Source organism: Macaca fascicularis, chromosome 10, assembly GCF_037993035.2.
Source record: "Macaca fascicularis isolate 582-1 chromosome 10, T2T-MFA8v1.1".
In the NCBI taxonomy this organism is placed as follows: Eukaryota; Metazoa; Chordata; class Mammalia; order Primates; family Cercopithecidae; genus Macaca; species Macaca fascicularis.
In genome coordinates this window covers 19214736-19241469 of record NC_088384.1, presented here as the reverse complement: position 1 = coordinate 19241469, position 26734 = coordinate 19214736, and the positions used below count along the sequence as shown (strand labels likewise).

The window sequence follows — 26734 nt, the reverse complement described above, 5'->3', positions numbered from 1 at the left end:
GTCTCATACCTCATATTATTCCCATGAGAAAGTTGAGATCTGGGGGCTTTCTCTGCAAGAGGAAAGGAGTTGTAGATGGGGCCTTAGGTCCCTAGCAAAATATAGGGGAGGCTGTGGCCAGGGCTGACCCCTAACAGAACCATCCCCAGCACAGTGGTTTCCTATCTCTGCTTCTCCCACATCTGCCTCTCCCAACCCAAGCACCAAGTGGCCCAGAGCTGGAGTTTTGATGAGCAACCTGCTCACAAATCTGCCTGGAGCTGCAGTTTTGAGTGCCCAGGTGCTCAGTGCTATGTGCCAGGGCCTTTGGGAAGAGAATGTCAGTGGGAAGCTGCAGCCCACAGGGGTCTGTACAGCCCTGCTGCATGGCCAGGCCTGCCTCTGCCAAGACAGCACAGACGCCTGGGGGTGGAGTGGAGCTGTCCTCTACACAGGCAGCAGCACGCACAATAAAGCGCCCTGTGAGGCATGTGTAGGAGGGAGGCCAGGCCTCTGGTTCTGCTGCCCACCCAGCACCATCACCTACATTTTGTTCACCTGGTCCCATGGATTCAAAAACTCTGCCTTGTATTTAGAATAAGAAAGGTAGCAAGGCTAGGAAAAACAATTTTGTCTTTGGGCCTCTATTCCTCAAACCTCTACATACTCCCTCTTCAATGTGTTACACTATCTATTCATCTAACAGCCTGATTATAATCCCCTGGGTGCTCTCCAAGTAAGAGTGTATTTAGTAAGAGGGGTGGTGCCCAAATGGGTGGATGAATGGACAAACTGACAAAAGCAACGGACAAAAGTAAACATTCCAAAACCTTATTTAATAGAACTTTCTTCATGACACCTCTCGGAATGTAAACAGAGCTTGGTGTAAAGAAGTTCAATCTGATGGCTAAAGATCTGTATGACTGCCTAAGGCAGTCTGACACCTACCCATGCCTAACAGATTTTCCTAAAACTCTGTGGAACAACCAAGGAGAAGGCATATTCCTCCCTTTCCAAAGGTGGGCGATGTGCCTCTTCCTGGAAGGTTATTTTATAAGCACAGGCCCCTGAAAGCAGCAGCCTCCGCATCAGCCATTTTGGCACGAGCAGTTAGAGCTGCACACTTTGGAACTTGTCCCGCCTGGAGTCTGATGTCAGAAGAGCACGTCAGTCCACTTCCACTTCAGAGGGTCGGTGGTGTCTGGCAGCCCTGCTGTCCAAGGTTCTATCCTTTGATCACAGCAATTGGTCTCAGTTTAATGGCTTTCTTGCTGATTCCAGCATCATGGCAGGTATTCACCACATCTGTCACATTCTTATAGGACTCAGGAGCCTGCAAGAGAGGAATTAAACATTGTACAAGTCCACCAAAAACACAGTCTTTACAAGCACCAAACTTCACTTGTGATTAAATAAATGCACACTAAAATAACAGAGTTTTTTGCCTATCAAATTAGCAAAAATTTAAAAAAGGAGTAAGCCTGATGTTGGTCAGTGGTAGCTTCCAAAACACTTTCATCTTGTCTTATATTTTTTCTGTATTTTTCAAACTGTCTCTAAAGAACATGTATTACTTAGAACATGTATTACTACATGTATTACATTACATGTAGAACTAGGAAATGTAGTCAATGTAGTTAAAGAAAACACACGCCAGAACCTGATAGGAAGGAACGGCTCCAAACCATCTTAGGTTAGTAGTAATTATCTCTTGATGGTAGAATTACTGGCAATTTTAATTTTTTCTTTATATATTTCTGCAGTTATCAAAATTTCTGGAATGAACATGTAGTACCTTCACAGTAAGTGATAAAATTCATGTATGTATAAAACAAACTAAAACTGTGTGCCCGTGTGTATGTGGGTATATATGTGTACCTACACTCACACACAATTTATTTCTGTGACTTTCTAGCAACACTCCCACCCTTCCATCCTACCCACACTGCCTTGCCACCATTAGCACTAATTTCATCACACACTCACTTTATCTTCATTCCTGTCAATACAAGCTTAGGCCAGCCATGCTGATTCCCATATGGTTCTGTACATAATATCCTTTTCTATCCCATCTCCCATTCCCTTCCAGTTTCTGAAACTTTCTCACTGGGGCCTCTGGAACTCCTTCCAGAAGGAGCAAAATCCCCTCCTTCCCTTCTTTGAACGTTCCCTTCATCTTCCTGTTTTACTGAAACATGGATCTTTCCCGAGGACATCACTTTCACCTCCAACTTTCTGAAGTGGTGGCTGTTTTTTTCTCCCAAACCAGGTCATGCCATTGGTCCCAGGAGTGGGACAGGTGTGCTCCTGGCTTTCAAGGTTGTTTCTATTCTCCCTTTCTCCCTAGGCACTCCCAGTTGTGAATCTTGCAGTCATTACATCGTACCACAAACTACCTTTGGCTGTAGTTATCTGTGGGAGCCTGAATCATTCCCCAGCATTACTTGACCATTTCTAGCTCCTGGAAATCAGATAAAATTCCACTGGGCCAATGACTATCTCTCCCCTAGATGAATATTTCATACCTTTTCTCAGATCCTCACTCTCACTTGCTGACCTTACTATGTAATACACTGAAAAAAATAGCAGCCAGAATATTCAAAATAACACTCACTTTATCTTCTCCACATATCTGTATCTATACCTTTTCTCCTTTTACTTTTTAATGCTGCCCAAGGTTGAGTCCAGTGGCACAATCATAGCTCACTGAGACTACACGTATGTGCCACTGTGCCTAATCCTTTTATTTTTTGTAGAGATGGGGTCTTGCTTTGTAGCCCAGGCTGGTCTCGAACTCCTAGCTTTAAGCAATTCTCTCACCTCAGCCTCCCAAAAGTGCTGAGATTACAGGTGTAAGCCACTGTGCTCAGCCTCTTCTCTCCTTTTCTAAAGGATGAATTATCTATGCTTCCAGCAAATAGCAACCCCATACACTTGTACATCAGACTCTATCTCCTCTCATCTATTCAAGGACACTTCTCCAGCAGTTTCTTCCCTCTTTTCTGCATCATTAATTTCTCTTGTAGATTCTTCCCATCAACATGCAAACACATTTGTCACCTCACGTCACTATTCTGCTCAAAATCCTCCAGCGTTTCTTCATTTTAATCAGAGTAAAAGCAAAAGTCCAAATGCTCTGGTGCCCCCTACCTCTCTGACTTCATCACCCTCTGGCTTGCTCTTCATGCCTGGCCTCCTTGCTGTTTCTTGAACACTCCTGCATTCGGCTCACAGATTTTGCACTTGCTGTTCTCTCTGCCTCGAAAGCTCACCTCCAGATGCCCAGGTAGCCTGTTTCCTCTCTCTCTTCAAGTCTTTGTTCTAGTCACCTCGCTGAAGTCTTCTCCAACCACCTGTTTAAAACTGTACCCTCCCCACCTTTCCTTACCCCCTTTCCTTGCTTCATTTTTATTTCATAGAACTTGTATGGTCATTAACACACTGTATGTTTTATTATTTGGAAAGCTCCACAAGGAAGTGATTCATGTTTCTTTCATTCACTGCAGTATCTCTAGCACACAGAACAGTACCTAACTATAGCAGATGGTTCATAAGTGTTCGTTGAATGAGTGAATGAAATAATCACATGGTGCTGATGAAAAAACAAAACCAAACCAAAAAACTAAAAATGCAAATGTTAACTGTACTTATTTCTGGCTGATTGAGTTCTAAATGTTTTCTGTTTTCTTCTTTGTTATCTTCCAAATCTTCTTCTTTGAGACAGAGTCTTGGTCTGTTGCCCAGGCTGGAGTGCAGTGGCGTGATCTCAGCTCACTGCAAGCTCCGCCTCCAGCATTCATGCCATTCTCCTGCCTCAGCCTCCTGAGTAGCTGGGACTACAGGCGCCCGCCACCACGCCCGGCTAATTTTTTGTATTTTCAGTAGAGATGGGGTTTCACTGTGTTAGCCAGGATGGTCTCAATCTCCTGACCTCGTGATTCGCCTGCCTCAGCCTCCCAAAGTGCTGGGATTATAGGCGTGAGCCACCGCGCCTGGCCAGTATTTTCCAAATCTTTTAAATTAAACATGCATTCTTAAGATCATGGGAAAAATGAATCGTTATTTAAAAAAAAAAAATAAGTCTTTGTCATACTCTGACTCAGTAATTCCACTTTTGTTTCCTTGTTTTTTTAGAGATAGGGTCTTGCTTTGCTGCCCAGTGCGGAATGCAGCAGCACAATCACATAGCTCACTGTAACCTCAAGATCCTAGGCTCAAGCGATCCTCCAGCTTCAGTCTCCTGAGTAGCGAGGACTATACCTGACTAATCTTTGCCCAGACTAATCTTGAACTCCTGGCCTCAACAGATCTTCCTGCATTGGCCTCCCAAAGTACTAGGATTACAGGCATGAGCCACCATGTAATTCCACTTTTGAGACTTTGTTCTAATTACTAAAACAACTGGAAAAAAGCTGCATGCATGAAGATAATCATTACAATTTAATTTATAGTAGCAAACATTTGGAAGCTACTTAAATGTCCACTACAGGCAGAAAGTAAGGTACTCAGCTGGTGGAATATTCAGCAATGATTTTAAAAAGTGACAAAAACAATTTTATAATAATATGCTAAATTTCAAAAATAACTACAAAATGTTTTTTAACTATAGTTATGACTAGTTTAAAAAAAAATTAGCAAAGGGCGGGCTCGGTGGCTCATGCCTGTAATTCCAGCACTTTGGAAGGCTGAGGCGGGCAGATCACGAGGTCAGGAGATCGAGACCATCCTGACTAACACAGTGAAACCCCGTCTCTACTAAAGATACAAAAAATTAGCCAGGCGTGGTGGCGGGCACTTGTAGTCCAGCTACTGGGGAGGCTGAGGCAGGACAATGGCGTGAACCCAGGAGGTGGAGCTTGCAATGAGCCCGGATCGCGCCACTGCACTTCAGCCTGGGCGATGGGGCGACTCCATCTCAAAAAAAAAAAAAAAAAAAAAAAAAAAAAGGAAAAAACTATGACAATAAGTATTTTTTTCTTTTTTTGAGACAGTCTTGCTTTGTCATCCAGGCTGGAGTGCAGTGGCATGATCTTGGCTCACTGCAACCTCTGCCTCCTGGGTTCAAGTGATTTTCCTGTCTCAGCCTCCTGAGTAGCTGCAATTATGGGCGTCCACCACCATGCCGAGCTAATTTTTGTATTTTTGTAGGGGTTTCGCCATGTTGATCAGGCTGACCTCTATAACTCCTGACCTCAAGTGATCTGCCTGCCTTGGCCTCCCAAAATGCTGGGATTACAGGCATGAGCCACCATGCCCGGCCGACAATAGTAAGTATTCTAAAAGATAAAGTAATAACTGTGTTAGGGCATTGAGTTTCTGGATGACTTTTTCCTTTCTCTTAAATCATTAAGAAAGGAATTATATTGCTTTTAATTTAAATATGTACATATGTGTACACATATGTACAGAATTTAAACAAAATCTATTCTCCTGTAAGTCAAATAAAAGTTGCTTCAAACATTTATGTCTTCCTTTTTTTTTTTTTTTTGAGATGGAGTCTCGCTCTGTCACCCAGGCTGGAGAGCAGTGGCGCAATCTCGGCTCACTGCAAGCTCCACCTCCTGGGTTCATACCATTCTTCTGCCTCAGCCTCCCGAGTAGCTGGGACTACAGGCGCCCGCCACCACGCCCGGCTAGTTTTTTGTATTTTTAGTAGAGACAGGGTTTCACCATGTTAGCCAGGATGGTCTCGATCTCCTGACCTTGTGATCCGCCTGCCTCGGCTTCCCAAAGTGCTGGGATTACAGGCGTGAGCCACCACATCCAGCCTATGCCTTCCTTTTTCAAATTTGCTTTCAAATGGAAACCTAAGTATACAATTGTGCAAAAGCAAGAGTCAGCTCAAATTACTTTTGAAAAACTTAGTATGTAGATGGAGACTATAAAATGAACAGTAAAAATCATTCTTAAGGACCTGGCTCATAATTTCAGCCAAAATAAAAGAAAATATAAAACTGAAATAAGCTAAGCAAGGAACATAAGAGAAAATTGAGGTCATAAAAAAAAAAAACCCCAAACAAGCAATTTCTGTTAGTAATACCCTAAATTGCTATCTCTGTAGAATGACATAAATTACAAATGGGGGACAATAAATATTCATGTATCTATCAGAATTTCACTTACCTCTTCCATCACCAGTTTGGGTGAGGCAACACGGATTGCAATTCCCATATCTGCCAATTTGTCTAAAACATCCTGGAAATCTAAATTACGTCGAGATTTTGCTCGGGACAATGCACGGCCCTAGAATGGGAAAGGAATGAACTTCACTTCAAATCCTAAGATTATATGCCCTTTCCTTGATTTTCTCTTACACTAAAAAGGAGCTTTAAAAACCATCTTTTTCTACTTTATCAAACTGGTAGCAGGCCTTTTAAGCCTCACCATATCCTTTGAGATTCTGGACCAGAGAATTCTTTGTTGGGAGGCTGTGCTGTGCAGGGTATTCAGCAGTATCCCTGGCCTCTACCCACTAAATGCCAATAGCAACTCCCACTAAACCATGACAATAAAAAAAGCCTCCAGAAATTGCCAATGTCCCCGTGGGGGTAGCGGGAACACCTTTGTTGAAAACCACTGCATTAAAATTAGGAGTTGGGAGGCAGCTAGAAATGAGAAACAATCAGAGAAAAAAGTAGGATTAAATACATTTGTGAAGGTCTGTCCTAGAAGAAGGTATTCTGGACAGTTTCTCTTTCCCATTTCAACACTGGCTCAACACTCTGGATGGCTTAGAAAAGGGGCTGGCAAACTACAGTGTATGGGCCAAATCTGGCCCACCACTTAAGCGCTTTTTAAAATAAACTATTTTGTTTTTTGAGAAAGGGTCTCCCTCTGTCACTCAGAGTGGAGTGAAGTGACATAATCATAGCTCACTGTAGCCTTAACCTCCTGGGCTCAAGGAATCCTCCTGCCTTAGCCTCCTGAGTAGCTATGACTACAGGTGTGGCACCATACCTGGCTAATTAAAAAAGTTTTTGTAGAGACAGTGTCTCGCTAATGTTGCCCAGTCTGGTCTTGAACTCCTGGCTTCAAGTGCTCCTCCTGCCCTGGCCTCCCACAAGTGTGAGCAACCACGCCTGGCCTAAAATAGTTTTATTAGAACACAGCATTGCCCATTTACACAGTACTTAAGGTTGCTTCTGCACTGAAATGGCATAGCTGAATAGCTGGTACACAGACCATCTGGTCCCAAAAGCCTAAAATATTTACGGTCTGGCCCTTTATGGGAAGAGTTTACTGACCCCTGGGCTTAGAAGATGAGAGGCCGTGTTTTGAAATGGGTGTGTGTGTAGACTGTACATGGGCTCTAATTTGCAAATAGGGCCTATCCTTGCAGTCCTGAGTGGGCCTACATAATAGGAAAGGGTAAATTAAACAAATGAGCAGGTTCAGCCAATCGCTGAGATCAACTGTGATATCTGCATCCGTTAAAGTTCCACCACTTATAAACTAGTTACGGTAAGCTCAGCTAGTGTGACAATTTCCCAGTCTGGATTTTCTGGACTTGCAGAGATAAGAAACGGTCCCTAACCCTACCAGATCTCACTAAGGTAGAGATACTAGATGACCCCAGTCAGTTTACTAAATAGTATACATTATGGGGAACAATTTGAAGTACAAGACACGATAGACCCAAGTCTCAACTCTGTTAATGTTCAGTCGGCTACATTTACCCGTCAAAATGGAAAACAATAGCTAAACTGAAGAGAGCATTTCTAAGGAAGTTTCTGTTTTCCTTACCGCTCCATGACAGGTTGTTCCAAAGGTCTCAGTCATGCCCTGTTCAGTGCCAGTAAGAACATAACTACAGGTTCCCATGGTGCCACCAATGAGCACTGGTTGTCCAGTGAGCTGAGGATGCACATAAATGAAACATGTTAAAATTCAGAAAAGCATAAGCTTTGTATGCATAAAATTTAAATTTTCTCTTGCACTGTAGGATTGTAGGAGAAACCCAGACTTCTAAACACACGGCTTGTAAACTATATTAAGATAGTACTTTGATTCTTTGATAATTCGGAGGGGAAGGAAGTGGATGACAGTGAAAATATGAGGACCAGTAAAAATGCAGAAGAGTCAAAATAAAAGCAAAGCAAAATCCAAAAGTGTAGGGAAGTGTTGCTAGAACCACCATCCTGAGCAAGGTGCTTGTCTTCTCTGTTTTGGGTTTCTCATCTGTAAAAGGAGCGAGCAGACTATGGGGTCTTTCTAACTCCACCACAGCCAGACACCAAGAGGACAGGAGGAATGAAACAGACTGAGTGTAGTGTGTTCTGTAACTGAGTTAATCCTGTCTTCCACTAATTCAAAGGCCTCAATTCACAGGAGTGGAGTAAAATACACCTCCTGCAGCACTTTCTAGTTAGCACATGGCACCACTGCAAGCACAAATGATGGGGGGAGGAGCTACTGCTTCAGGGAAAATTGGGAATCACTGTTCTCATGGGTGACAGAGTGTTTTCTTTTCACAATTGCTGCTTTGTATTTTAAATATAATTCACATTTGTGACGATCTAAATCGTGCTTCCACTGCTTAAAACTACAAATGCAGTGCTACGTACTTGGTAATCAACAGCTATGAGGGGATGGTGAGGAGGGAAAGCGCGGGTGGATCCCTTCCTGTGTACTAACAGTGTCCGCTCCTTCCCGTCCACTACATGCTGCTCCACTTTGGCAATGTTGTGAGAAACATCATAGATCACGTGCAGGTCCAAGTCATCAGGGGTTGTGTTGAAGACCTTGGCAAAAGCCTAGAAGAAAACACAGAAGATAAAAGCAGCCAGAACTTCAGGACTCATCTTCAGCTCTTCATGACTTATCTCACTGATTTCAGGTAGTCTGTTCTGAAGGGAGTAAAAGATTTAAAAGCTCAAAAGTAATCGTAAGATTATCTCACGTAAAGGACAAAAGCTAGTCTTTTAGACCACATAGCAAATGCCACCACATCATTTTCATCTTCATTTTCATCTTTGGTTGAAAAGCTGCCTGGCTACTTTTGATCCCACCTTTCAAAATTGCTTCTTCCCCAGCCTTCTGAATCTTAGTCAATGGCACTTCAATTCTCTATGCTGTTCAAGACAAATTCTAGGAATAATTTGGATTCTCTTCTCTCACTTCTCATGCTTGATACTCTGATGATTTAGTTTAAGATGACACCAAAACCTTGGACACTTCTCTGGTATTTTGAACATTAACTATGTGAATTTCCAAAACCAAACACCACAGGCTTTGACTGGACTGCATTATGTTTTTTCTTTTTTGGAGACGGGAGTCTCGCTCTGTCACCCAGGCTGGAGTGCAGTGGCACAATCTCGGCTCACTGCAAGCTCCACCTCCTGGGTTCATGCCATTCTCCTGCCTCAGCCTCCCGAGTAGTTGGGACTACAGGCGCCCACCACCACACCCAGCTAATTTTTTGTATTTTTAGTAGAGATGGGGTTTCACTGTGTTAGCCAGGACGGTCTCGATCTCCTAACCCCGTGATCCGCCCCCCTCAGCCTCCCAAAGTGCTGGGATTACAGGCATGAGCCACCACACCCGGCCTGGACTGCACTATGTTTTAAAGCACTTAACATCATCATGAATGACTTGGAAGAGAAGAGCAATGTCGACTGTACCTGACGGGTTAAGAAGGTCATGGAAGACCGGTTGACCCAGGCATAGTTCCCAGCCGCTGCCATTCCCTTCAGGTAGTCCTGACCCTCTGGTGAAGCGATCCGAGCACAAGCCAACTGCCGATCATTGACTATAATCTTGTCTCTCTTCATGGCCTTCTCCATAGCTACCAGTGCATCTGGAACAAGAGCAGCAAAGTCCAAATGAATTAGCTTTCCCTGAAATGAACAGTTTAGATTTACTGCAGAAAGGCAGGCTACATTCAAATTCATTCCACAAAAAAGCCAAGTGAAAGCCAACTTTCCCTTTAATGTGTTTCTGAGTTCATCTATTTGCTCAGTCAAGATGTACTTGAGAATCGTTTAGAGTGCAGAGACAGTTTGTGGGACACAAAGTCAGCATTTGCCCTCTAGGAACTTGAAAGAGAATGGGATGTGTAAACAAATAGCCACAGTATGGTCTTCATTACTCCTTTCTCAACATGTGAATGAATAGCAATAGTAGTAGTAAAACACATTCTGTTGCCTTCATGATTAATCGAATCCAGGGGAGTGTTCTGAAACACTAGTCGATGCTTTATACATCTGCTAGATTAAATAGTCTAAAGGCACAAATTACTAAATTCTCACACAATACAATGCACTAGAGGCTGATCTATAACATGAAATTTAAAGCTTATAACAATTTCCAGACATCTGTATACCTTTTCATTTATTCACTGTTGGAAGCCGAAAGAATGAGGGTCGTGAACAACTCAGTATACCATGAGTAAACAGTAAACTGTTCTTACGAATGCAGGATGTTGGCAAGCTGACAACTGTGTCTGCCGCCCAGAAGGAATGCTGAGGGCAGCCATACCCCAGGCACGTGTTTCTTGTGATTAGACACATGTGAAGCCTGTTATTAATATGAACCTGCGATCAATCAAGCAGCTGACCAACCTTACCTCCTCCTCCCTGCTTTTTCTACCCAATAAATACGAAGGGCTGTGGAAGCTCAAGGCCCTTGCTCACTAGAAGCAAGAAGCCCCCTGACTCCTTTAAAACAGTTTCTTTTGTTTTTTTTTGTTTTCATTTCTGCATTCGTCCTGCTTCATTCAGTCCTGTAGTAACTGTCACAATTCATACATTATTTCACACACTATCCAAAAGGACCTATCCAATATTTCGCTGCTTCCTGCTTTTGTTCATGCTGCCTTTGTCACCAATGTCCTTTGTGTGTAATTGTCCAAACTGTGAGGCTGAGCTCAACACTGGGTCCATGAAGCCATCTCCAAAATCTTTTTCCTAAATGTGTTTTGTTTGACTCTCCTATATTATTAATTGCTACCTTTTAATATTTATTTTTTCTTCTAAACGGACATGACCTTTACTTCATGAGACAATCTGAGTGCAAAGTATCAGCCTATTTCATCAGCAAATCCACCATAACACCTAATGTTGCAGAGCAGGTATACAATATGTACATCATCTGCCAAATGAATGCCTATTTCATAAATTCCACTCTTTAAATATTTTCTTGCTCTTTCTTGGCCAGATAGTAACTCATAAGAGTAAACATAATGATAAATGCAACTAACATTTATTGAGTGCTTACTAATGTCAGACACTGATTTAAGTGCTTTACATTTATTATTAACTTTCCATGATAATCCTATATGAAGTCATTATTATACTCATTTTTTTAGACAAGAAAGTTATGGCCCAGTGAAGTTAATTTGTTCAAGTTATTTGATTGTTGAGGACTCAAGATAAAACCCATGCAGTATATTTCAGAGTTTTCGCTCTTAAATTTCTATCTGGTTGCCCATAAAATGTACATTTTAGTATGAAGTCTAGAATATACCTGTGGCTACTTGGTGGCCCAAGCCTCTGCTTCCACTGTGGATCATCACACACACCTGTCCCTTATGGTCGATGCCCATTTTTTTAGCAGCGTACTCATTGAAAATCTCATCCACAACCTGGATTTCTGCATAATGGTTGCCTGCTCCCAGGGTCCCCAACTGCAAATGTAAAAATGTCTGGTAAGATAGTTTTGATTCCAGTTTTTTAAAAAAATCTATTTAAAAATCAAAAAGATAAAAACAAACTAACAACAAAATAACCATAGAAACAGTGTTTCTGTAACAAAAAAATTCCTAAGCTATAGAAGTGCTTCATTTACAACAATATTCTACACAACAAAATAACGTAGACTAGCTCCTAAATTGTATTATATCATGATATGCTTGGTATACACATATAAAAAACTAACACAGGAACAGAAAACCAAACACCACATGTTCTCACTCGTAAGTAGGAGCTGAACAATGGGAACACATGGACATAGGGAGGGGAACATCACATACCGGGGCCTGTCGGGGAGTAGGAGGAAAGGGGAGGTAGAGCATTAGGATAAATATCTAATGCATGTAGGGCTTAAAACCTAGATAATGGGTTGATAGGTGCAGCAAACCAACATGGCAAATATATACCTATGTAACAAACCAGCATATGTATCCCAGAACATAAAGTAAATAAATTAATTTTTAAAAAAAGCTTCAGAAACAAACAAACAATCAAGCTTTTAAATGGTTCATGGGATATTTTAAACATCACGAAGAGTCAAATTTTGGGATAAATGTTGGTGAATGTTGACTCTTAGACAAGGTCCAATTCAAATGACTTTGAAACATCTATGAGTTCATGGACATCCACCATTATCTATAACTGAAAGAACATATACCACAACTAGAGCTAATAGATGATTTAAAGAACCAGAGAATGTTAGTGCTGGAAGAGTCTTTAGAGGTTGCCTGGTTTTAACCATCCCAGTTTTCTATAAGAAAATGAGATCCAGAAGAAGATAGCCTTGCTCACGTGTCACACTGAATTAGTGGCAAAGCCTTCACAACTAGCTGTAATTTCAAACATCTAGTATCTCATGGATACCATATGTAGACTGTCAAAGTATGTATATATATAATTTTGACGTATGAACCTTATAAACATTCTATTTTTCTCCCATTCACTTCTAATTCATTATTTCTTATTTTACTGAATATTTGCAAGCTCCTGATTGCTCTGTCACCCAGGCTGGAGTGCAGTAGCGTGATCACAGCTCACTGCATCCTCAAACTCCTAGGCTCAAGCAGTCCTCCTGTCTTAGCCTTCTGAGTAGCTGGGATACTTGCATTTGCCACCATGCCTGGCTAATTTTTTTTTTTTTTTTTTTAATTTTTGTAGAGACTAAGTCTCTTTATGTTGCTCAGGCTAGTCTCCTTTTTATCAAGTGATCCTCCTTGGCCTCCCAAAGCGGGTGTGAGCCACCGTATCCATCCCTGATGGTTTCTTTAGAATAAAAATGAAGCATAAACCAATTGTATTTTTTGATATACCATAACCAATTGTATTTTTTGATATACCATTAAAAAAACCTGGGAATATGTCTGCTAAATGTAAGATATAGATATTTCCCCCAATAAAAACAAAATATGAAAAATAATTAATATGTTGCCCCTCCAAAGTGAGTTACCTGAGGAAGGCCTCTTTTCTTAGCCCTTGCAGAAACCTTATTGGGGTCAGCTTGCAGCATCCTTCCATACTCCTCGCAGTGCTCCTTGTCTTCAGCCCAGGCATACCCTTCTCTTAAGGACCAGTCCACCCCCATCTCCAAGGCCTCCTCCAAGTCTCTGGATAAGTATAAAAGGTACTAGTCATTTCACAACCAAGGCAGAGCAAAACCTAAGGATGATCACATCTTAAAGGGCAGAGGAAAACTTGACATTTACTATCGCCTGTGTTTCAGGCCTTAAGTCAGATACAAAGTTTAAGCTCTCAGTAACTAGTTTTTTGAGGAATGCAGTCATATAAATAATTGCAATATAAAATGGTAAATGCCCTATTAGACATCATTGTAGTTCTACTTGACATTTATATGGCTACTTGTTAATTTTCAAATCTTTTTTATATTCAGTTTTGCCTCTCTGATCCTGAATTCCATGAGGTAGTTATTAAGTAGACAAAAAACAACATCAACAACTTTGTAACCTTAATCAGCTATCACTCTCTAACCACTAATTCAACCAGGTACACACCTTAATGATTTATGAAGAATTACAGTCAAATAAATGAAGGTATCTAGAATCCCTCAGGCAACACAGGTTAAATTTCAAGCTCTTTTCCCATCTTCACAGAAGTTCTGAATGGCTTACTGCACCTCCATTTTGAAGCTGAGGTACACGTACATTAGATCCTTAGAGGGTACAAGCTTTAATCTTCATCTAAAACATCTAAAACACTGCCAGGAAAAACTACACTTTTCCTGGATTGAGCATAGAAAGTGCTCCATAAACATTGGTGGATATGATGTTATTACAAACACATCCACAAATGTCGAAGGCTGTTACAACATCAGTTGACTTATGTCTCCAATAAATGGGCTGAACGTCATGCTTAAAAAAACAATTCTTACTACTTCCTGAAAAGTAACTGAACAATCCTCATCTCTCAAGTGTACTGCACTGGAAAGGAAGTTGAAGGTCATGTGGTTATTATCCCTCCCATATCATGTACTGGAAACATGTGCTCTTACTTGGCATTCATTGGGATGACACCTTTTGATCCCACCCCAACAGGAATGTGGTCAAACATAGCTTGGGCAAGTTGCTCCTTCACAGGCTGGACATCACTTTCATCTAAATTGGTTCTTAGCAAGCGGACACCACAGTTGATGTCAAACCCGACACCACCTACAAAATAGAGAAAACTTATAGCAAAACCAGCTGGTAAGGCATTGTTACCTGCAGTTTCTTGCCATTGATATAGGGCTATAAAGATACCCATTCTTTTTTTCTTTTTTTTTTCTGAGAGGGAGTCTCGCCTTGTCACCCAGGCTGGAGTGCAGTGGCGCGAACTCAGCTCACTACAAGCTCCGCCTCCTGGGTTTGCGCCATTCTCTGGTCTCAGCCTCCCGAGTAGCTGGGACTACAGGCGCCCGCCACCATGCCCGGATGATTTTTTGTATTTTTTAGTAGAGATGGGATTTCACCATGTTAGCCAGGATGGTCTCAATCTCCTGACCTCGTGATCCACCCATCTCAGCCTCCCAAAGTGCTGGGATTACAGGCATGAGCCACACTGCACCCGGCCAAAGATACCCATTCTTTTACAGATAACTGTTTTTTGTTTTTTTTTTTTTGAGATGGAGTCTCACTCTGTCGCCCGGGCTGGAGTGCAGTGGCGTGATCTCCGCTCACTGCAAGCTCCACCTCCCGGGTTCACGCCATTCTCCTGCCTCAGCCTCCTGAGTAGCTGGGACTACAGGTGCCCGCCACCCCGCCTGGCTAACTTTTTATATTTTTAGTAGAGACGGGGTTTCACCATGTCAGCCAGGATGGTCTCGATCTCCTGACCTCATGATCCACCCGCCTTGGCCTCTCAAAGTGCTGGGATTACAGGCGTGAGCCACCGCGCCTGGCAACTATGCTTTAAAGTAGACAACAAAGTGGTTCTCTGCTGGGGAAAGCTTGATGACACCGAAATAATCTAAAATAACACACACACTAAAGGCACTTTATGGACCAAGGAGGCAGCAATGAACATTGAGTAACATGTAAAACAGAGACCAAAATGTGCCTCTCTTTTTCTCTTGACCACTGTTTTCAGAGGTTCATGAATTTTTTTTCAGTCTTTTCAAATAACCAACTTTTGCCTTTCTTGGTCCTTTCTATCATATAACTTTTCATTTCATTAATTTTACTCCTAATTATTTCCATCTTTCTACTTTCTTAGGGTATAATTTGTTGTTCTTTCTTTAGCTTTCTAAGATCACTGATATTCCAGCCTTTCTTCTTTCCTAATTTGTGCATTTAAGGCTGCATGTTTCCATTCAAAAAGGACAGTAACCTCAAAATTTTAGACATAAGTACTTTGATTTTTCATTTTTATTTTTGAGACAGAGTCTCACTCGGTCACCAGGCTGGAGTACAGAGGCGCGATCTCGGCTCACTGCAACCTCTGCCTCCTGCGTTCAAGTGATTCTCCTGCCTCAGCCTCCCGAGTAGCTAGGATTACAGGTGTGCACCACCACACCCAGCTCATTTTTTTTATATTTAGTAGAGATGCGGTTTCACCATGTTGGCCAGAATGGTCTCCCACCTCCCAAAGTGCTGGGATTACAGGCGTGAGCCACCATGCCCTGCTGGCTTTTATTTTTTTGAGACAGGGTCTTATTCTGTCACCCAGGCTGAAGTGCAGTGGAGTAATCATGGCTCATACCAGCCTCGACCTCCCGGGTTCAAGCAATCCTCTCACCTCAGTCTCCTGAGTAGCTGGGACTACAGAGGTGTGCCACCACGCCTGGTTAACTTTTGTATTTTTTGTAGGGATGGGTTTTCACCATGTTGCCTAGACTAGTCTCAAACTCCTGGGCTCAAGTGATCCTCCTGCCTCCGCTTCCCAAAGTGCTGGAATTACAGGTATGAGCCACCGCGTCTGGCCCATAAGTATGTTTTAAATCATTTTCCCCCCAGCTTGAGAGCTGACTGGCAAATAAATGGTAAATAAAAACTGTATATATTTAGGTGTACACAATGTACATTTACATTGTAAAATAATTACCACAATCAAGCTAATTAACATATTTATGATCTCACAGTTACTTCCCCTTCTGTTTTCTGGTAAGAACACTTAAGATTTATTTTCTTAGAAAATGTCAAGTACACAATATATTATTTTAGAGACAGGGTCTTGCTCTGTTGCCCAGGCTAGGTCATAGCTCAGCTGAAGCCTCCAGCTCCCAGGCTCAAGCTATCTTCCCACCTCAGCCTCTCAATTGCCTGGGACTATAAGTATTAGGCTGGTGCAAAAGTAATTGTGGTTTTTGCCATTAAAAGTAATACAATATACTATTACAATATATTATTATTAACTACAGTCACTACGTTATGCATTAGATTTCCAGAACTCATTCATCTTAAAACTGAAATTCTGTATACTCTGACTGACATCCACCCTATTAGCACCACTCTACTCTCTGTGAGTTTAACATTTTTAGATTGCACATATGGGCAAAATCATGTCGTATTTTCCTTTCTGTGTCTGGCCTATTTCTCAGCATATCCTCTAGTTTCATCCATGCTGTAGTCAATGGCAGGATTCCCTGTCTTTTCCCTTCGATTTTAAAAGATTGATTTCTTTCTTTATTAAGGTTGAATAATGCATTCAGGCTGTTTCCAAATCTTGACTACTGTGAACTATGCTACAATGAACATGGGAGGGCAGGTATCTCTTTGGATACTGATTTCATTTCCTTTGGATATACACCCAGTGATGGGATTGCTGGATCATACGGATCTATTTTCAATTTTTTGAGGAATCTCCATACTGTTTACCATAATGGCTGTGCCAATTTACACTCCCTCCAATAGCATACAAGGGTTTCCTTTATTCAACTCAATGTCAATTTTTAGACATAAGTATTTTCTACTTACATTAGTTTTTTCTCATTTCCATTGTTTTGTTTTTGACTCATGGGTTATTTAAAAGCATACTAATTTCCAAATATATGGATTTTCTTTTTTGAGATACTTTTTTGAGATCACGCCAGACTAGTGCAGTAGTGTATCGTAGTTCACTGTAGCCTCAAATTCCTGGGTTCAACTGGTTCTCTGGATTCAGCCTTACGAGTAGCTAGGACTACAGGTGTGCACCACCATACCCAGCTATTTTAAAACTTTTTGTAGAGATGGGGGTCTCCCTATGTTGTGCAGGCTGGTTTCAAACTTCTGGTCTTATGTGATCCTTCTGCTTTGGCCTCCCAAACTTTTTCTAGTTTTTTTGTTTTGAGACAGGGTCTCACTCTGTCGCCCAGGCTGGAGGGCAGTGGCGCGATCTCAGCTCACTGCAACCTCTGCTTCCCGGGCCCAAGTGATTCTCCCACCTTGGCCCTCCCAAGTAGCTGGCACTACAGGTGTATGCCCCCATGCCTGGCTAATTTTTTGTATTTTTTTTTAGAGATGGGGTTTTGTCATGTTGCCCCTGGCTGGTCTCAAACTCCTGAGCTCAAGCCATCCACCCGCCTTGGCCTTCCAAAGTGCTAGGTCTAGTTTTTATTTAAATGATTTCTAATTTAATTCCACTGTGGTCAGAAAATACCCTCTTATATGAGTGGATTCTTTAGCATGGTCCAGAGACCCTGGGGTGGGGGCGAGGGGGAAGACCATTTCAGGTGTGTAAGATTCATTTTATAATACTCAGACATTATTTGTCTATTTTATTCATATTCTCCCATGACTGTACATTGAGATTTCTCAGAAGCTATATGACATAACATCTTTGTTCTAATGGATAATGAGACAGGTATATATTCGTCTTAAAAACATTTGTTTTAATTTTTAATAAGATAAACATTGATAAGAGTCTGAGATCAATCCTCAATAATTTTTACTAAAGTGGTCCCGAGTGCAAAAAGTTTGAGAACTGCTGGTCTATATGATTTCTTTTTTTTTTCTTTTTTTTATTTTTGAGACAGAGTCTCGCTCTGTCGCCCAGGCTGGAGTGCAGTGGCCGGATCTCGGCTCACTGCAAGCTCCGCCTCCCGGGTTCACGCCATTCTCCTGCCTCAGCCTCCCGAGTAGCTGGGACTACAGGCGCCCGCCACCTCGCCCGGCTAGTTTTTTGTATTTTTTTTTTTTTTTTTAGTAGAGACAGGGTTTCACCATGTTAGCCAGGATGGTCTCGGTCTCCTGACCTCGTGATCCACCCGTCTCGGCCTCCCAAAGTGCTGGAATTACAGGCTTGAGGCACCGCACCCGGCCTGGTCTGTATGATTTCAATGCTTTGAAATTTGATGGCCTGCTTTACGGCTCAGCATGTGGTGAGTTTTGGTAAACTGTGCATTTGAAAAAAATGTATACTCTGCACTGCTTGGCTGCACTGCAATGCAAGTGCACCACACACACACAACCACACATGTATATTAGAGGTCAAGTGTCAAGTTTGTTGTTGGATCATTCAAATCATGTATATTCTTATTGACTGAAATTTGCAGTCATCTCAAAACAGCCCTACATGTAGGGCTCACATATCTGGACCTTTTTCTTCTTTTCCTCTAGATGTTGACCTCGCAAATTCTTCCTGCCTTAGAAGATTTTCTGTGCCTTCAAACAGATTTCAGAAAACGTTTTTTACCCAACTTTTCTCATTATTTTCAGCAGGGATTGGTCTGAAACAACCCAATCCACCACTGCTAGAAGCAGAACTCTCAAGATGTCATTTAAACTTCATTTCTAAATTCACACTCTTTAACAGCAAAGATATTTCTGGTATAGAATATTCATTGAAAGCACCCCATAACCACAGCAGAAGGCATGTACAGCCTTCTGTATATTCAATGTTATCACTAAATAACAATGACAATATTACTGAATAAGTTCTATGTGCTTAGCACTGTTCTAAATATTTTACACAGTTAAACTCATCTAATCTACTAACACTCTATGGTCATTAACATTATTAGACATGATGTGTCCATGGGGTAACTGAGTTACAAAGATAAAAAAAAATTCCCAGTTTGTTTTGTAGCCAAAGCCTGAATACCATGATGTTTGGTAGGTGCCTCCCAAAATTTTCACTGAAAATATGCTTTGCTTGATGTTGTAATAGCCTCAAAGAAAAATGACAGAACATGATGAGACTCAGTCATGCACATGGAGAGAAGTGCTCTGTTTCACAAAGGCTATGGTCCATAGAGAGAAGCTACACTTTTTTTTTTTTTTTGAGACGCAGTCTTGCTCTGTCACCAGGCTGGAGTACAGCGGCGCAATCTCAGCTCACTGCAACCTCTGACTGCTGGGTTCAAGTGATTCTCCTGCCTCAGCCTCCCAAGCAGCTGGGACTACACGTGTACATCACCACTCCCAGCTAATTTTTCTATTTTTAGTAGAGACACAGGGTTTCACCATGTTGGCCAAGATGGTTTCGATCTTTTGACCTCGTGATCCACCTGCCTCGGTCTCCCAAAGTGCTGGGGTTACAGACGTGAACCACCGTGCCTGGCCAAAGCTACACACTTAACAGCAGATGTGCACAGTAATCTTACCTGGGGATACCACTGCTTCAGAGTCATTCATATCAAAGGCTGCCATGTTCCCAATAGCAAATCCATATCCTGAATGGACATCAGGAAGCCCAATAGATCGCTGAAAGAGAATTAGAAAGTGAAATACAAGTGTCTTGACCTGCCACCCTGGTTGCCCTGATGGACCTGACACTGATTCTCAAAGAGGCTGCAGGCTGAAGCTTTCCCTAAATTAAGACTGTGGTTTCACAAAATCTTCTCTATTCAGGGAAATCGTAAGAACTCCTAATCACAAAGCTAAATACGGTGAGAAAAAAACCTTTTTATAAGATCTGAATGTTAAGGAAATCCAAAACAGAAAAGCCTCAAAATAACATGATACAGGAGTAACACATACTAAGTTTAATGTACTATTACATTTTAAAAATAATATTAAGACACTGACAAATGTTGGTTTGTCAGGTTAAGAGGAAAATAACTGATTTATAGAGGTCATCAGTTTAAGTAATCACAGCCAAATGTAATCCATTTGATGGTACTTCCCATATGCGGAGCCTAGGAAAGGACCCTGACCCAGGAAGCATGCAGGTCAAACACAGCAGACATGCAGACACCCAGACACTAACAACTTCCTTATATACACAAGCCATACCATTTCATTCCCTCTACCAAGTGCCCAACATGGTAACTGGCATAAAGAAGACCTCAAAAATGTCTGCCGAATAGATCCATTTTCAACATCTACCTCTAATGATAGAATACGAATGTTAGACTGCTGGGGGCTATGCTGTCCTCTCTTCCTCCCCCTCAGTGCTAACCCTTAAACTCCTTGCCATTTCTTCTTCAATGATCCTCTGTATGGGAAGTGAAACTTACAACCAAATGAAACTTACATTGAAACAATGAAGTGAAACTTACAATGAAACTTACAATGGAGGTGCACTGATCCAGGAATAATGATGTCACCATGATAAAGAAACAAAACATAAAAACTACTTCAAAGGTTCTTGAACACTTACAGGTTCTAACCAAAGGCATCCAGAAACTGAAATGCCATCCAGATTCAATTATTTCTTTAGGTCCATGGTTATTTATTTTTATTTTTAGGGACAGGGTCTCACTTTGTCGTCCACGCTAAAAGTGCAGTGGCGTGATTCATGGCTCACTGCAGTGTGGAACTCCTGAGCTCAAGTGATCCTCCCACTCAGCATTCTGAGTAGCTGGGACTACAAGCATGTGACATCACACCTGGCTAATTTTTTTTGTATAGACAGGGTCTTGCCATGTTGCCCACACTAGTCTTGAACTCCCGGGCTCATGCAATCCTTCCATCTTGGACTCCCAAACTGTTGCGGGTGGCATGAGCCACTGAGCCGGGCTTCACGGTTATGTCGGGCTGTCCAAAGGTCATTGTCTAAATGACACCATTATCAGGCATGGCCATTCATCCATTCAATGGACTTTAAGAAATATAAATGATTAAAGCTCTGAACTCGGACTTACATGAACAATTCCAGGCAGGGCTGCCACGTTGCCAATCTGTTTCATGGCTGGCAAGAAGCCACCAACACCTGAAGACAAAAATTGGGTATTAGAAAAGACAACACACTTGAGTTTTAGCATTAATTATATTCACGTTTCTAGACTGTATAACATGAAGAGGTAGTCATCAGGGCTACTAAGACAACAAAGTCTAGAAAGATATTTGAGATGCAAGGTGGAAGGGAGCTTCTTCAAGAAGGAAGCAGACAAACAGGAAAGATAGCCACAAATGTGCTGTCAGTGTTCTGCATATACCATGAGAAGGCTGCTTGCAAATGTTGTACTGGGATGTAAAATACAAATACCAAATTTTACGTTATTAATATCTGAAAAAAAATTTTTTTTTTTTTTATCTTGGCTCACTGCAACCTCCACCCCCCGGGTTCAAGCAGTTCTCCTGCCTCAGCCTCCTGAGTAGCTGGGATTACAGGCGTGCGCCACCACACCCAGCTAACTTTTGTATTTTTAGTAAAGATGGTGTTTCACCATGTTGGTCAGGCTGGTCTCGAACTCCCGACCTAGTGATCCACCTGCCTCGGCCTCCCAAAGTGCTGGGATTACAGGCGTGAGCCAGGGCACCTGGCCTGAAAAAAGTATTCTTTCAGTAGTTCCCTTGATAAAGAAAATCAATGCTGGTTTATTCTAAGTGACAAAGAAGGGCAATGTGGAAGCTCTGGAAAACACTGGATTGAGAATGAAGGGATACGGGGCTCCAGTCCCATTTCTGCCACTTGGCAGCTGTGTTATTTTAGACAAGTGAGCATACCCTGGTTGGGGAGGGAAGGCTTTAGTTTGCTGATCTAAAAAAATGAAAGGGGTAACTCTAGACGATTTCTTTTCTTTTTTTTTTTTTGAGATGGAATCTCGCTCTGTTGCCTAGGCTGGAGAGCAGTGGCTCGATCTCCACTCACTGCAAGCTCCGCCTCCCGGGTTCACACCATTCTCCTGCCTCAGCCTCCTGAGTAGCTGGGACTACAGGTGCCCGCCACCATGCCCGGATAATTTTTTTGTATTTTCAGTAGAGATGGGGTTTCACCGTGTTAGCCAGGATGGTCTTGATCTCCTGACCTCATAATCCGCCCACCTCAGCCTCCCAAAGTGCTGGGATTACAGGCGTGAGCCACTGTGCCCGGCCCAACACTAGATGATTTCTACACTATCACCATCAGATTATCATAGAGCTTCACGCATTTTATCTCTAAATCTTGCTGCAGCCCTGCAAGATAGGTGTAATGATTCCTGTTTTATGGATGAGACAACCGAAGTTCAGTAAGCCTAATTAGCGTACTGGTTAAGAACACTGTCTTTAAAATCAGGCATTACTGGATCTGAATTCTGGCTGTCATCAAAAAGCTGTGACCTTGGGCAAATTAAAATTTAAAAATTTTTGTTATTATACTTTAAGTTCTAGGGTACATGTGCAGAATGTGCAGGTTTGTTACATAGGTATACATGTGCCATGGTGGTTTGCTGCACCCATCAACCTGTCATCTACATTAGCTATTTCTCCTAATGCTATCCCTCCCGTAGCCCCCAATACCCTGACAGGCCCCGGGGTGTGATGTTCCCCTCCCTCTATCCATGTGTTCTCAATGTTCAACTCCCACTTACAAGTGAGAACATTCAGTGTTTGGTTTTCTGTTACTACGTTTAACCTCACTGAGCTGACTTACACATCTATAAGCTGGAGATAATATCTTCCTTTTAGAGTTACTTCAAGTATTACATGAGATAATCTATGCAAAGCACCTAGTAAAATGCCTGGAATATAGTAAGTGTAAAACAAATGGTAGGTCACTTGCTCTTACCGTTCAAGGTTAGCTGAGAAACGAGTTCCACCCAGCTTCAAATCCTTTCTGTAATGCCAACTGGCTAACAATGTGATCACAAATAAGTAAGTTCTTTCGGTCTTACCTTAAGTTGTAATCACTCCCTGACAATATTTCAAAATTGTAATTGAGTTACCACTTTTTCAGGCCACAGGGAAGGCACTACTGTACTAATACAAGTGACACTCTAATGTACTTACCACCACCTCGACAGGCATTCCTTAATTCCTCAAACATCAATTTCTCCAGAGCATCATTCACGTAGAAAACGCCCTCAACCTGGTACCAAGGAAAGTGAAAAGCAATGTGTGAGTACATGTATGGCAAGTGTAGGCACTGGACAGAATACGCTGTATGCAATATTTACTGTGCTTTACTCTTTACCAAACACTTTCACATTACCTTAAGCATGCAGAAAACTTCCTATCAAAGGCTACAAGCTGCTCCCATCATAAAATATATCTTAAGAAAAATTTTGCAATGTTCACTAATTGTTTTAATTATTCTTATACCCTCAAAACCACATTTAAGAATTCAACAGATCAAGCATCTTTTTGTGTGATAAAGAAAAATCTTCCAACTATGCTCTCACAAAGCCCAAAGGTCTTAATCCTCAAGCTTCAAAAATATCAATGGATTTTTGAAAATTAAAAAAAAAAAACCCAGATCAATAAAAAACTCAAATTCTAAACATAAAACATAGTCATCTAACCTTAGTATATTTATTCTGTGTTTAAGCCAATAGCCAGTTACACTTTATTTTGCTCTAGTGGTGACTTACAAATCTCTAGTTAGGTAAATAGTGAGAAGAAAAATTTAACATACAGCGATGTAGCTGTGTGCTCAGTTCTATAAGCTATATAATTTTTTAAAAAATCTGCGTAATTTTAAAGCTTGACAATAGAGGCGGCACACAAAAGGCAATGGACGACATACTTATTTAACACTAAAGAGCAGGACATTTTTATCATAGGTCAAATATTTTGAAGGAGCTGTCCAGTAACGGAGAACCAAAGATTTAACACTTAATCAACTGAACGTAGTTTTTATCAGAAAGATGACTTCATGACCATTGCATAAATAACAATTAATACCCACTGATGGAAAATGTTTCCAGTACAATTTCTTAAGGGTCACATTTATTAATTCACCAAACATTAACTGAGGATTTACTACGCATGAAGCACTGTCCCGGGCACTAGGGGAGATACAAAGACTATGATAAAATTGATAAAATTGCTTTCAAGGAGCTCCCAGTACACCACAATACAGCTCTTATATTCTTTTTTCTTTTTTTTTTTTTTTTTTTTTTTTTGAGACTGAGTCTCGCTCTGTGGCCCAGGCTAGAGTGCAGTGGCACAATCTCGGCTCACTGCAAGCTCTGTCTCCTGGGTTCACGCCATTCTCCTGCTTCAGCCTCCCAAGTAGCTGGGACTACAGGCGCCCCCCACCACGCCCGGCTAATTTTTTTTGTAGAGACTTCGTCGTGTTAGCCAGGATAGTCCCGATCTCCTGACCTCGTGACCCGCCCGTCTTGGCCTCCCGAAGTGCTGGGATTACAGGTGTGTGAGCCACCGCGCCCGGCCAATACAGCCCTTATATTCTCATAAGAGTACCAGAGTGCAATGAAGCAAGTGCCATAACATTAAGTACACAGTGCTATCGAAGAATCTGATGAGGGAGTGCCTCAACAGTCTAGGGAGCTGGGAGAGCTTTCACAGAGATCCTGTAGAGCTGGCTCTTTAAAGACAAGAGGCTTCACTGGTGCAGCAGAACATTTAGGAGCCAAATGCAAAAATGACATAAAGATGGGAGGGAAGCGTTTTAAGGGAACAAAGAGAAAGTTTTAGTCCAACAAGTGGATGGTAGCCTTGGGGGAGAAATGGAGATTTAGTAACAGATGATTATCCGTGTGAAATTCACTGCTCCCATGAGGATGGAAGCACAATTCATGCTTAGAAGTCAATAGCGTTTGAAGAGCAATGCATCAACATTCCAAGTCTCTATTCCCAAAGAAAAGTTGGTAGTAAAGTGCTGTATACATACTTACACTAGAACTGCCTAGCAAAATTAGACTTGCCCCATCAATGAGCAGCAGTGTGTGCATCAAAGGCTAAGTCAGAACACCTGCCAGATAATGAAAGCCGTATTATTAGATCCTACAGATGATCATGTCATGGTGTTTTCTTTCTTTTTTTTTTTTTATTTGAGACTCACTCTGTCACCCAGGCTGGAGTGCAGTTTAGAATGATCACGGGTCACTGCAGCCTCGATCTCCCAGGCTCAAGGGCTCTCGCTGCCTCAGCCTCCTGAGTAGCTGTGGTGCACACCACCCCGCCTGGCTAATTAAATTTTTTTTTGGTAGAGACGCGGTCCCACTATATTGCCCAGACAGGTCTGGAAGTTCTAAGCACAAAGAATCTTCCCGCCTTGGCCTCCCAAAGTGTTGAGATTACAGGCCATGAACCACTGTGCTCCCCTTATGTTTCCTTCCTTCAGGGTATCGGTTTCCATACAAAGAAAGTGGCCAAACAGCAAATAGAACACAGATTTATCCCTGTGGGCTTTTTCTTCCCTCAGTGTAAATGACTTGCCAACAAGGGAAACTCAATAAGCTTTGATTCCGAATAAAAGAGGGGAGTGGCTATTGGGAGCTGTTTACCAAGACGTGAGACGGTAAACCTTTGAGGCATTTACTTGGCATCTTCAGGGATTTCAAAAACTATTTAAAAATACGTTGCAAAACTTCACAAACGTTTTCTTTTTTCACGTTAATGAAAAATATGAGCACAGATGGTGATGAAGGCCGAGAGATACAGAGCCCAGGCTTTTAAACTGTCTGATGATCCCAAGCCCTCAAGTCTCCATTTGGGACATCAGAGGAAAAACTAGTAAACTGGACATCAAGTCCTGGCTGAGCTTCTTCCTAGGTAGGTAGAGGAAACTATGTCACCGACAAATGCTCGAGGTCCTTCTGTGAAGTATTAAAATCAATCAGGCCCTCCCCTGTGCTACTGCAAGAAATGACATCGCTTAATTAAAAACCAACATGGAATACTGAATGCTGAAAACTTGGTTCAGTGAACAAAGGTCTGTAAACGTTATATAAATAACCAGCATGACTCAGAGGAGATGAATTCCAGTCCTAGCAAATGAACCCAAGGCTGGCAACCTTGAAGACCAGGAACGTAAACCAGCTCACGATGCGTTTATGAGACTGATCTGTGAAAACGCTTTGGAAACCCCAATTTCGTATTTATTTGGATTCCCCATATCCACTGCGCTTAGCTTCTCCTCGTGGTTCGGGGACCTCTCCTGGCGGGAGGTGGTGCTGGAACACGTTGGGCGGCCCCAGAACCGTGAGGGGAGAAGGAGGGGATGAGAGAAACTCTGCAAGGAGCCGGGGCGGACCCAGTGGTCGAGGGAGGTCCAGAGGGCGCGGTGGACGCCGGCCGGGCCGGGGACGGAGCAGGGAAGGCCCCGCCATTTACTCTCCTGACTTACCTGCATGTTGGGCACGAAGCCCTTCTTGATCCTCCAGCAGTTTTTACTGATCTTTTCCAAGAACTGCAGCTCATCATTATAGTTGCGACTCATGGCGGCGACAACGGTAGCGAAAACTCCCGGCTCGGCTTTGAAGAGCGGCTGCCGCGTTGTCCGGCTTCCCAGAGCACCGCCTTCCAACAACCAAAGCGCAGGCGCGA

General features: G+C 42.2%; 1 protein-coding gene across 1 annotated transcript; it reads right to left on the bottom strand.

Moving 5' to 3' along the window:
* Positions 1–796: 796 nt before the first annotated feature.
* Positions 797–26719, bottom strand: RTCB (RNA 2',3'-cyclic phosphate and 5'-OH ligase). The gene is made up of 12 exons (XM_045364296.2): positions 26535–26719; positions 23231–23309; positions 21163–21230; positions 19681–19780; positions 14173–14329; positions 13114–13270; positions 11443–11602; positions 9600–9775; positions 8544–8732; positions 7723–7833; positions 6103–6222; positions 797–1312 (listed from the first exon to the last, which is right to left on the bottom strand). The coding sequence occupies exons 1-12, from the start codon at positions 26625–26627 to the stop codon at positions 1205–1207; spliced, it is 1518 nt and encodes a 505-aa protein (XP_045220231.1). The 5' UTR covers positions 26628–26719; the 3' UTR covers positions 797–1204.
* Between the last annotated feature and the right edge of the window lie 15 nt (positions 26720–26734).